Source organism: Phymastichus coffea, unplaced genomic scaffold (assembly GCF_024137745.1).
Source record: "Phymastichus coffea isolate CEN01 unplaced genomic scaffold, Cenicafe_Pcof_1.1 PCOF00044, whole genome shotgun sequence".
NCBI classification, from domain to species: Eukaryota; Metazoa; Arthropoda; class Insecta; order Hymenoptera; family Eulophidae; genus Phymastichus; species Phymastichus coffea.
Window position 1 is genome coordinate 1,995,886 of NW_026706855.1, and position 13,522 is coordinate 2,009,407.

General features: G+C 31.9%; 1 protein-coding gene and 1 pseudogene across 1 annotated transcript; both read right to left on the bottom strand.

The window, feature by feature from the left end:
• Window positions 1–4,670: 4,670 nt before the first annotated feature.
• On the bottom strand, window positions 4,671–9,567 carry LOC131664411 (female-specific protein transformer-like). Its single transcript, XM_058935462.1, has 10 exons — window positions 9,415–9,567; window positions 8,951–9,236; window positions 8,675–8,862; window positions 7,099–7,200; window positions 6,892–7,009; window positions 6,526–6,597; window positions 6,348–6,467; window positions 6,114–6,267; window positions 5,246–5,405; window positions 4,671–5,120 (listed from the first exon to the last, which is right to left on the bottom strand). The coding sequence occupies exons 2-10, from the start codon at window positions 9,232–9,234 to the stop codon at window positions 5,101–5,103; spliced, it is 1,218 nt and encodes a 405-aa protein (XP_058791445.1). The 5' UTR covers window positions 9,235–9,236; window positions 9,415–9,567; the 3' UTR covers window positions 4,671–5,100.
• Window positions 9,568–9,633: 66 nt separating this feature from the next.
• LOC131664697 (ER membrane protein complex subunit 1-like) lies at window positions 9,634–13,133 on the bottom strand (annotated as a pseudogene).
• Between the last annotated feature and the right edge of the window lie 389 nt (window positions 13,134–13,522).

Here is a 13,522-nt window from a genome sequence, read left to right on the forward strand (position 1 = left end):
AATAAAAAATTGTCAATATCTAAACCAGCAAATGAAGTTAAAGCAACGTCTCCTTTAGCATACTTGCCATATTTCAATATTGATGAAAATTTTCCAGACGAATAGCATTGCGTTTCTTTTTGTACTGCCCAACAAATTTCTCGTAATTGGTTTGATGAAGCCAATGCACCATATTCACTCAATTTAAAATTACAGAAATAGATAATTTATTTTTCAAGATTCAAACACCTAAACAAATAAGGCATTTACCTAGATCTTTGAAGGACATAAAAAATTGGAAGGCATGAGAGTGGAAGAATTGGCGGTTGTATATTACAGCTTACCGATTTTCAACTCGCAGGCTTTGAAACATATGCAAAACACGGCAGCTAATTGTTAAAGCCTTTTATATGTTGAGGAAACATCTTTGAGTGCGAGAACGAGCTTAAATATGCTGAAAAATGTTTAAAAAATTTGTTGCCAGAACCGAAGAACATTATGGTAAAATTGCAATGACTTATATAATATTCATCAGCTTCTGCATTTAGTTGACAGCGTAACGAATTGGGTACCAATTTCATTTTATTTTGAATATCTTTTCAACTCAGAAAATAGCAATATACTACGAATGATCAAATCATCTATTGAAATACTGCATCAAATTTGTAGAAAGGTAAAATAAAATATAAAAATAGTGCTATACTCTTAGCGGAAATACACATTACTAGAACATATGAAAATTCACTGGTACTAAAGTTCATTTCTGAATTAACAAGTCGATATATGTCTAAAAGTTTACTAAAAATAGGAGTAAACAAATTTTAGGGAAATTCCTGTATATCCCATTAATATCTAGCTGAACACATTTTGTACACCTCTCGTCCAGCACTCACAGTTATTGCATTTCGAGGCAAAAAAAATTAAAAATCGCAATAGGTGTATTCTTATAGTTTGAAGTATGCTCTTCTCGGTGGTTCTATTCAAATTATCGAAGAACTTTATTTTTGTACATTGTATTTGTTCGAGTTTTTAAAAAGTTTTATCCGAATCCGAACGAGCTTGGAATTAATTTCGAACTCGTCTAAATCATGGACAGATAATCTAACGTGAACGCAATGTATGAATCTAAAGGATATTGAGTATTGAAGTCAGTTTGACCAACTAGAATTTTCAAAGTAGCGCCCGAAGTACAAATACATTTTTGCTGAAATATGCATGAATTTTGTTCTTGGAGGCGAAGCATGAATAACTTTTTAATTTTGCAAATTATCAATTATTGATAAATTGCAAAAACTCTTCGAATCGTTTTGAAAAAAATTTAGATGTACTCCTAAGTTTATTCTTAATACTTTTTGTTATTAGTAATTTTTTAGTAGTACTTCGTTTCGATGAAAAAACAAATTCCAAAATTTTATAATCGGGCAATTAAAAAGTGATCATTTAAAATTTTTTCGTCGAAAACAAAGACACAATTTAGATCAGTTCGAAGTTTAATCCAAGCCGATAACTCTTTGAAAACTCGATTTGAAAAAAAAAATTATCTTCAACAATAGTGAATTTGTTTTTGTTTTGAATAACATTTTTCAGTTAAAAAACGAAATGCTTCGATAAATTTGAATGATATCACCGGAAAGAGCATACTTCAAACTATAAGAATACACCTGTTGCGATTTTGTTTGCCTGGAAATGCAATAGCTGTGAGCGCGGGTAGAAACATGTACAAAACGTGTCCGATTGGACGTTAATGGATTATATGCTGAAAATGAATGGATTAATCCGAGAAATTTCTCTAATTGTAAGAAGTACACTAAAACATACAAAAGGTTATTAAAAGATAATCATATTTTCACTTGTTGCAGAAGGGCAGATCTACGGTCAAATTAATAATTCATTTGCTCAAAAGCAAAATGGTATTTTCATAAAAATAATGCAATTTATAGTTCACGCAATTATAAAACTACAGTATATAATATATGTAAATATATTACAACAGAACCCGTATGTGCTAAATGTACGAAAATTCAAAAAAGAATAATCTATTCAAAAAATAAAAATCCAAACCTTGTACGAATTTTATGTAAAAATTTTATCTTTATTTTCAGTGCAGGGTGCTTTTCTGATTTACTGCTATGCGGGTCTCTAAACTATATACATTTAGCGGCAATCCCATTAAGTGCTATAGGCATTATTGGAACGAGATTAGAATATACCTAGCGAAGCCTAGGTGAATACCGTCGAGAAATAATCTGTGAAAAGAGAAAGAAAACAGATGTTTTAGTTATGCATGTGCTTTTTGGATTCTTAAATGTGCCGACTGCCTGTTTATATTGTTGTTTTTACACAAAATAGTGAATTTTAGTTTTCAGAGATAATGCGTTTATATTACTCATATATTTCGTTGTCGCAAATGTCGAATAGATCAACGTTCAAGATGACGGAATATTGAAATTAAATTTCTTATTTAAGTATTGGATAAATTGCTCTTTTCAAACCTTATGCAGATATATATATATATATATAGAATATAAGCATGCTGCTCAAATCCTTCAATAAAAATAGACCTGTTAGTTGGAATTCGTATGCTTTGAGATTTACTCTTTTACAATAGCGTATAGTGCTTACTTTTACAATAGTGTAGCGTGCGCAACATGAAAGAAATAAAACAATAGACTAAATTTGCTAAAGCAAATATTTGCGGTCGAGCGAATTCGCATACATTGTATGACTACGTAAAATCCCCGTCAAGATGTACGCACGTGTAACTTGCCGATTAATGAACAAAAGACTTGCCTTTGAGCTTGCACAATCGCAAGAATCACGCCCACCTCCTTTCAATTTCTCGCTTCCTTCGACTTTTGCGTGATACGCCAAATAAAGCTGTAAAGCCACAAACTCGTTAGTTATTCTTATACTTTCCACGCTTTATATTCTCTCTCTCTCTCTCTCTCTCTCTCTCTCTCTCTCTCGTTTCCTTGCTGCGCGTATCCATTTATGCACGAAAACATTTTGCCCTTGGGATTCTAACTGCGGGCTGTTTTTCGGCCCAGTAAATGACGCTTATATTTACGATGGGTTACAGTTGCGGTTTTTATTGTCGAGTTATTGTAGAGTGATGATACTTTTAAAGCATTCATTATTTTATTTCATCCTATCAAATTTAAAATGAATCTGACAAGTGAAATTCGAAAAACAACGATATGTTTTATCGATAAAATGACCAACGAAAGAGTAAATGGCTAGTAGATTTGTACGAAACTATTATTCATTTTCATCATAACTTTACCACAGAAGTAACTCTTCACGCGCAACATCCAAATTTTACCGTCAAAGCTTAGCTGCATTCTAGAAAATATCGAAGGCGCCGCAAAACAGGGAGATCTCTCTGTTTAGACCGTAAGCAGTACTCGAAAGGACTCACGTAGTGCGTGTATACACTGACAAGCCATCGGAAAAGTGATAAAAATCTTTTCCTCAAACGGCTATACATTGTGGCGCACCCCTTTCGAAACGGCAGGATTTCGCACTCGACTGACGCTTTTTGCACATACCTGACTTTTTCTCTTCCGAAGCTTGGGAAGAATTCATCACAAACAATGCTTGGTGTTTGAAAACACTGAACGGCTGCAGTCGCTTAATTTTTTTCTCGAGGCCTTTCTTTCGGGATCAATGCGAAAAGGGGGTTGTTGTCGCGAGGCCTCTTTAATTCGGAAGTCAAGTGAAACGATAAAAAGGAAGGTGTTGTTTAGTGAGCATTGAAGGGTAAATGTAGATGACTGAGTCTATTAATATTATATGAAGCGAAAAAATGGAATAAACTGGTTTTTTCACGGTCGAATCTACTATAGTCGTATAATTGATATTCGTGTGAAATATGTTTCACAAAGTGAAAACTTAGTGTTCTTAGTTAGTTCTCAGATAATATACTATTAAACCAATTGACTTTTGTTTGTTTTCAATATAGCAAGTAAAACGAAACCATCAATTTCAAAATTCATGATTTAGCGTATTGATTATACGTGTCAGCTAAATAAATAATTTTAGATTTTAGAATTTTATCTTTGTTGATACTTTGAAATCTTTATGCAACTGAAGACTACACCGCTCTTGAAGAAAATCATATTATGAAAATTGAAAAATGATTTCCTTGTAAGCTATATATACTGCTATATATATATACACACTGTGTCTAGAATTTACGTCAATCACTTTGCAGCTAACCGAATATTATAATCTGATAAATAAAACGAAACAGTTGTAATAATGTCGTGCTTGTGATCTATAGAAGATTAGAGCGTCGATGTGCTTACACGCGCACACTATATTTAATTTTGAGCCTTTCAAGCTTGTCAACGTAACAGTGGTTGCACAGTGATAATTGCCATTACGTTTAATTTTACACTACCAAAACTACGGCTATACAGTCCTTTAGTTTTTTAATTGCTTCGCTAAGCTTTTTATAATTGGGTGAAATCTATGTGTGACTTGTCATTTGATTTTAGCAGGAATAATAAAAATGGCATTTAAGTTAATGATTTATCAAAAACAGGTGGTTGGTAAAGATGAAGATTGTTAGACATAGAAATAATTGGTATCAGTAGATTTGGATTTTAATCACGGGAAAAAAGAACGTGAGGTAATATTAGATAAAAGATTGTAAATAGCAGTATGTATTTTATGGAATAATTATTTTAATTAGTACAACATAAAAGTAAGATATGATTAACAATATATTTACATTTGTCCCCGACTTACAAAAATCAAGAGCTACTCATGTATTGTATCATACCATGTACAAATTCTGTAGTCCAAAAATAAACTTTAACAGTAAAAATACATTAAAAAATATTACTATTGAAGATTGAATATAAAATTAAATAGTGATCGTAATTATTTATTTGAATAAAAATCCAAGCACGTCAAATTTAAATACAAAAAGTTCGAAAAATATAAAAATATTTAAAATTATATGAATAATTACTTGACTAGATTAAAATTGAACCGACTTGAATATGCATACTCTTAATTAAGACAAGTCTCAACATGCACTATTTTAAAGTTATCAAAGACTACAAATTATTATATTTCGTGAATCAAGACTTGGCATGAACACGATCAAGGTAATTAAAACATTCGTGGGTACCCTGCAACAGAAAGTAAAATAATTTTCATATCATATATGTATTTTTTAATTGATATATATTTTTTTTTAATTTAGAAAGTTTTCAATGTCATGTTTCATTACAAAACAGCATGACATAATACGTACGAGAATCAGAAGGTAGAATGCTCCGATACATATCCGGAGGTACGAATCGTGGGGGATAGGGTGGACGCATAGGAGCTAGAGGCATTCGGCCCCTTCCTGCGCCCGGTAGTCTGATCGGTGGCAAGGCAGGTGGTATCATTACAGGCCTTGGTGGGAAGCCCTGTAAAAAGAATAAATACAATATAAAAATATTATTATTATATAATTTTCTCAAATAAAAAAAAATTCTATTAAAAGTTGTATTAATTTATAATAATATCGTTACAGAGTAGATCGACCCTTTTAATTACTCGCGAACTCTTCTGCCAAGGAAAAGGTCCAATACCGAAATACGAAGGACTAATTATTCCGATTAAATCAGTTAACCCGTCGTGTGCCGAATTCGTAGGATATCAAGACCTTACTTTTTAATAAAAATATTATAAACAAAGGTCTTATTTCGATTGCTTTGCTCAGTGGCCACGAGTATCCATTGAATCTTTCGCGCGAGATGATGGATAGGAGAACTTATGGCGCGGTCGACTTTTTCGCGTATCCTTGACTGTCGTCAAAATCTGTGCTTCGTACCTTTTGGGCTGGGTCCTATCTGCGAGGATAAGACCTTCATCGACATAAGGTTCGTTTCGCACGAAAGTGAAACAGCCAAATGCACCGTCGAGCGCACGCAAGAAAAAATCACGAACTTTCAGCTGTCAGCTGCCGCGATCGCTTGATCGCGTATCATCGGGTCACGTGCCCTCGTTAGGTTATTGGCTAACCCAGCTCTGCTTTTGCAGCTCGCTGTTCGTACATGTGTGTCTCTTGGTATACATCTCTCACCGTCTCGCGTGTGACGCGGATGGCCTCTCAACAATATAAAATATCTTACCCCAAAATACATAGGATATTTTATCTGTTCTATGTAGATAGCTGCAGCTGAATGGTGTCTTTCTGCAGAAGAGTCTCGTCTGTTTCGGCGATCGTGAGATCTATCTTTAGATCTGGTTTGGAACTCTCGATGAACTTTTTCAGTCCGTCTTGAACTGAAACACAAATGCAGAGAAATGCAATTGATTAAAATTTACTACTTTGATTCTTGGCAAGGTTATTGAACTGATATTACCATGAATAGTCATCACGCTCGGACCTACGGTAATCACGATCTCTTGACTGTGAACGTCTGCCAAGCGACCTAGACCTTCGGGATTCTTCTCGACTTCCATTTCGTGTAGATGAATTATGTCTTTAAAATAATGAGTAAAGAAGTACAGCAATTCATTCAAAGGATATTTAAGTATTACCTGTCACTTTTATGTTCTTTATGGTCTTTATAATAACGATCTTCTAAGTGATACCTGTAGTGTTCTTCATGTCTGTGAAAAACAAATGCACATCTTATAAAGTAGATAAAGAATTCGTAGAATAATATTAAGCGTGACGTAATTTACAGAAAAAAATAAGTTTTTGAGTTTTACTTCTTTCTAACAATTCAATTTAATTCAAAACCAAACTTTTTTTTGTAAAAAGAAAATTATAATAAAGTGTATATATCAAAGTATAGAATACTTTAAAAAGGATAGAATTTGTTAAAAGCCGCAACATAAAATAAAGTTTGAAAACGGCAATAATCAAAATAACGAATATTGAAAGCGATCGTCGGCACGAACCTTGACCGGTGCGAAGGATATCGCAAGCCATGACGCTCAGAACGCGAGTGTGGACTTGAGGTACGATGTCGTTTAGGGCTCAACGATACAGAACGACGCTTTTGACGTGGCTTCTTATCTAAATAATAATAATACAAACAAAAATCCATGATTGGTATTAAAATACAATGGACGATATGCTAGAAAAAAAAATGAAATCGTTCAAACCTTGACTTCTGCTACCACTAGCTTCGACGATGCGGCGTTCTTCAACTTCGACTTCGGCTGGTTTCAACTCTTCGCGGTCGAATATCGGTTTCGCTCCTTCTCCTGTTGTAATAAATTATAAAGTTATTCATACAATGTTTAACCTGTATGTTAGAAGCTTGACGCAAACTCTACTTTTCGGTAACTATGTATTACCCAAAATGAATTGGCATACAAATGTCGATACAAATCTTGATCGGCGCAAAGGATATCGCAAGCCAGAACGCGAGTATAAAGTTCATAGTACGATGTCGTCTTGGACACAGTGGACAAAGACGCGCGGCGTGATGTCAATCGAGGGAAGTGAGATCGTCATTTCACACAGTGCGCGGTTTCTCTACTGTATTCCCTTGGTGCATGTACAGGTTTTTCATACAGTTCCGTTAGGTCGATTACACATAAAACTATACTTTCCGTAAAGTCAAGGAAGAAAACAATGGAAAAGTACGGATTAATAAAGAAAAGAACCATAACGAGTGCGTAAAATCTGACATATCTAATTATACAACAGCTCCAGTTCCATGTGCTTGTTACTTTAGGGTATATTCACGCATATATAATTTGCAGATATTTAAGTGAATAGACTCGTCAATCATGTGAAGTGAGAATGTCTATTCAATAAGCTGCCTTAACGTCTTTGGATTTATGTTTGTAATAGGCACAAAAGTACGACCATTCAAATTTATATCAAATAATAGGTAGGTATTCCCATTGTCATGAAGTTAGTTGTCCCTTTAAGATCAGTAAATAAAAGAACAGGATTCATTATATTCATAATTTTAAATGTCTATCTGCATAATTCCTAAATAAAGTTTCTGCTTAGACAGAAGATAAGTAAAGAGTAAGATCTTAAAGTAAGATAAGACAGTAAAGTTATTCATACAATGTTTAACCTACATGTTAGAAGCTTGATCCAATTCTAGTTTTTGGAAACTATGTATTACCCAATGTCAACAGTTGTAAACAATTGTATTTTATCATAAAAAATTTGACTTAATTCAAGTAAATTTGAAAACTTGCAATTGCTGGTTTTCAGTATAAAAAAAGAAATCTTCTGTGAAGAATGTTCCTGAAACTTCAATGCAGTGATGAGTCTGGGTAAAATAAGAATTAAAATCTTCAGTGTAGTAAACATTGTTAATTTTAAATTTTAATGTTAAAAAATAATAACTTTTGGCAAAATAGCAAAATGAATTGGCAAAAATGGATTGAAACTGGTTTTTAGAAAAATTGGCAATTAGTAATGCTTACACTGTTGATGAAGTATCACATGAAATTATCTTGGAAGAATAGAGTATTTGAATAAACTTGTTAGTTGTATTAATTTTTAATTAATAAACTATAAAATATGCATCTTATATATTGCAACTATATTCGTCATAAAGTTTATCAATGATCTAACTTTGCTTCTTGAAGGAAATGGAAACTATTATGCAAGTACATCTAATAAAATCTGCAAAATACTGGCTCCAATTTTGATCTTCTTAGTTGAACCTATATATTTTCAGGTAGAAATAACAATAAAACATAAATTTACCCTCTCTTCTTTTTAACTTTATCTCCTCTGGGTTAACAACTGTACGATTAATTTCAGTATTTTCGACTGACGAAGCTGGTATTTTTCTTTTAATTTGCACAGTGATTTTATGCAGATCACTTTCACTTAGTTTCAGAGCTTCCGATGGACCATTGAATAGTGGTTTATTTCCTGATGAAGAGTTAATTCTGAAACAGTAAAATGAACATTACATTGAAGTTATCTGTATTAGACTTTAATCAAGTACATAAATGTATAATATTGTATTTTCTATACTTTTTTGACATATCTTGGGATACACTGTTGTGAGTTGATCTTGAGTGACTTCTATGATGAGACTCTTCTGATCTACTTCTGCTTCTACTTTTGCTACGACTTACATGTAATGATTTTCCTTCGTAAGGCAGTCCAAGCTCTTTTGCTCTTCTTCTTTGATACTCTTCAATTTTCTTCTGTTTGAGTCGTTCATGTTCTCTTATCTTCTTCTGCTGTATCATCCATAATCTCCTCCTCCTTTCTTTTTCATGCTGAGAAATAGAATCTAAAGGACCTTTTTCCATGGCTGTAAAATGGCACGCACATTCATAAACTCGAAGACTTTTATTTAAATCTAATAAAATAATTTATTTTAATATAATTGCATTCGTTAATTAGTAAAAAACGAGTTTCACTACAGAACAAAGTAAGAAGCACTATACACTTGCACTAAATATAAAGAAATGAACACGCGAGAAAATTACTTTTAAGCAGTCACAGCACGTCTACATTTGTGAAGTAGAAGAAACGTTGACAACTACTACACTATTTCCTAACTATTATTATTAATTAAAATTATCAATATTATATTGAAAACGAACAAACAAAACAACATAAACTTGGAGGTCGGAATAGGTTAAGGTGCGAACGATCAACTACGCGATGTCACCACTCACGGCCAGGATGGACACACCCCCCTTTCCCTAGCCGGCAAAGTGTAATGGACAGTTTGAGAAACTTTTTGAGACGACATGTGTTATTTGTTGTGTCTTTGGCGAGAAAACTAATTCCCATACCTGAACGAAGGCAATGAATTTTGAAAATATATCACAATCTTTATGGAAGCTTTTAAGCTTTTAAATAGTTTTACACACCTTGTGAGCGATTAGATTCTGCGAGTTGCTATAAGTAAGCGAGTATCCGGACAATACACCAGTCTTTCTGTCGGCAGTGAAGATGTAAGTAGCACGTCCAGCAGAAGTTGCAACAGCGCTTGCACTTTCTGGAAAGACGTGCGCTCGGTCGTGCTCATCCAAAATAACTATACCACGTAAAAAAATATCGGTTAATGCATGTAACAAAATTGACTGCTTGATTTGGTAATTTAACTTTGTCAGTCTATCAGTACTGGATTTACTTTTTTTTTATATATACACTGGATTATTATATATATATATAATTTGATATATATACTGGATCAGTAGCTGTCCGTTTATTGGGTTGAAAGTGTATATCATTCCATTTCCAGTGGTCTACAAAATTAATAATACTCTTAATTTTACGTCGACTTTAAAGGTCGCGATTGAAAATGCGGATAAAATTAAAAATTACGTTACCTGTTGCAAGCAATGCGCACTGAGGTGAATGCGGCAAGTGCCTACTTCCTAAACATACAAAACTATCTTGTCAAAATCCTGAGATAAGCCTTTGATGTTATTGACTCGTGATTGCCAAATTATTCAACCTTTTGTTGACTCTATTCCGTACAGCTATAATAATAAATTGTTAATATAAGTCACACGAAAATTAATATCAGTTTATCTATCGTTCAAGTTTGATATAACAGTTTCACATTCCCTGACGATGTAACAGCTACAATCACTTTGTGTAAACTAAATCGGCTCGTTGATTTGATTACTGTGGTTCAAAGCCCAAAGTTCCTTGCATGAAAAAGTTTATCTGGTTTGCTTCTAAAAGAGAAGATAAATCAACAATTTAGATATTAACAACTCAAAAAAATACCGCAATAACTTAAAAATTAAAGCCTAGCGAACGCAATACATCAGTTTATTTAGTCAGTTCAACGTTTGACAAAACTAAAACAATTAAATAAATTAAACTAATAAAAAATCTATTTGTAAAGAGTTAACACGCTAAGAAAATATTGTTATCTAATAATAATTCAACAATATAGTTGATTTTATATTGATACTTAAATGCCTGAAAATAATATTTTCAAACGCTTAATAAACACTAGAACCCTCATGCTGACGAAAAATTTAAGACAAAAATTTCAAATTTTTAAAATCATGCTTTTATAAAAAAATCACAATGAAAAATCAAACTCCACACTTAAATGTTGATGTTGCCTATACGTATATGCTACTTACATGAACTATTAACATCATGACCGGACAGCAACCATTCGTAAAAGAAAGTTAGTTAATATATTGATTTATTGAATTAGAATAAGATGTACTTGAAACTCAAAATTGACGGAATTTCATTAAACTGTTAACTAAAACAATTAAAATTATATTGATCGTGCTTGATCACGATCTGACATTGGCAACTTAACAATTTCAACGGTTACAATATTTGTGAGATAGATTCCTCTCTAGTCTAGATAATATTTTGTTGGACTAAACTGATAGTATATTGTCCTCAGAGGAGAGTAAAAATCTACACGTTTTCCTTCTTGACACTTGTTGTGATTAACAAGAACAATCGGCTGCAACGATCGCAGGCTTAAATAGTGAACTATTTGTTACATATGCTAATTTTTCAGATTGAGCTTCATTTATGCTAAGTTCAGTTATGGTAATTCTTATAATCTAAAAACAAATTTCATTTATTTTAAAATATGTAATATTTATTGGAATCAAATATGTAAATATTTCTTGCATCGCTAGATTCGTATATTAATCTCTTATATTCACCTTTTGATATGATGACTCTAATACTACTTTTTTGCTATGTAAATTAATAACATACAAAAAGTCTCTCCATCCATATCTCGTGAAATAATTTTTGGGCTTTTCTCAAATAATACTACGCGCTTTCTGTTATTACTGCCGGCTCTAATAGATATTACAGATATGTTTCCTGGAAGTATAATGTAAACTTGTAAGATCCTTGAGCACCGGCGCCAAATATAGTGTTAATTGTTATTGACTGAGGCTCCGATTTAGGTTCAAATATATTGATATAAAACAATAGTGCTAAATTGTTGTCACCTTTCAAGCAAACATAATTTTATGCTGCTCAAATACACCTGTAATAAGTTATCTCCATAAATAAAAAACTCTATTTTAAAATAATTAAGATAATTTTGATATAAAATATTTACTCGGCTTCTTGAGATATGAAAGGTGCAGAAATTTTCTTATTTTTCAATTTTTCTCCAGTTTTACTATGATATGAGGTGACCTCAATACCATTATTATAAATTAGTAAAATGTGATGTAAGGTTCCATCTTTCATGTGCCATTAAACATCTTCAATTCTGCAAACATTACAACAGTATTACTTGATTGAATTGCCTATGAAAATACACACAAAATGCATTTTATATTTTATCGAACATGTAACATAAACAAATTCTATCAATATCTCTTTACAAGATATTGAAAAAATATAGATTTATGAAAAATTTTGTGTATCATACAATTTATAATTGTAAATTTAATAGTGCACAGCAAAAAAATTAACAAAGTAAAACCTTTCACTATTGTAAAGCCCTGCTGTAGAATATGATATAAATAGAGAATCAATTCTGAAATAGACACTACAAAATTTAAATATGTATAAAAGTGATTTTTAATACTTTTTCATTGGATTATAAAATATTTAAATTCATGTAGCATTAAACTCATTAGTTGTCATATCTATTATCATTAGTCGAAGAGTAGATTAATAAAAACTAGTTTGAAATTATAAATTGAGTGAATTATGAGAAAAAATAATACCTGTCTTGATTTTGTTCTGCTAATGTCCATTCATTTATTATATGTCCAGTAGCTAAATTGCAATAACGGACTAAAGCTGGGACACCATTTACTGAAATCAATTCTCCACTTGTAACATTACAGAATGCTTGTATTCGACCAGCACATCCTTTTTATAGTACTCTCCTCCATAATAGTTGTCCGACATTAAGATACATATGTCAATTTTCAATTTATTCTAACAAACATATTATTCAAATTATTAAATTTGAATATAAAAATACCTATTTTAACACTTAAAGCTGCAATTACATTTTCTTCAGTTGTAACAACTACTTTTTTAGCCATTGAAACCGTATCAAAACTAGCAAACTTCATTTTTCCTACATAATTTTGTCTCCTGGAATAAAAATGAATGATGAAATATTTTTTATTGAAATTAGTAAGATTATTCATCAAATTATGAATAGGTTTTAATAAAACTAATTCAAAACATTTTAATTAAATGCACTACATAGATAATCAATATAGCTATATAAGGGGTATATAGCTATATTTTTATCCGATATTAAATACTAGTATTTCCTACAATATTAAATAAATAATAATTATATTAAATAAAAATGAACGCACCTTGAAAATATATGGAAGAGAACTGAAATCAGAATTTCGCTGCAGCACACACAATACAAAGGAAGACTTCGCAAATCGAATAACCGATATTAACAAAAGACGATCTGGATCATGCGCATGTATATGGGCGTATACAAATTTTGAGATATCTTAATATGTATATTAATTTATTGTATAAATAAATAAAAAATATCCAAAATTACTACTAAAAGATGTTTATTGCATCTCAAATACAAAATAATATAAATTTATTTTATTTTAATTCAATGCACGCCGTGCTTTCATAATGCGT

What these genes read in the sequence shown, in the direction of transcription:
- LOC131664411 (XM_058935462.1), bottom strand. Translation starts at nt 9,234, where the DNA reads ATGGAAAAAGGTCCTTTAGATTCTATTTCTCAGCATGAAAAAGAAAGG. An exon ending in TAGTGGTAGCAGAAGTCAAG is followed by an intron (nt 7,010 to 7,098) that starts GTTTGAACGATT and finishes ATTATTATTTAG; the next exon opens with ATAAGAAGCCACGTCAAAAG. An exon ending in AAAGAACATAAAAGTGACAG is followed by an intron (nt 6,468 to 6,525) that starts GTAATACTTAAA and finishes ATTATTTTAAAG; the next exon opens with ACATAATTCATCTACACGAA.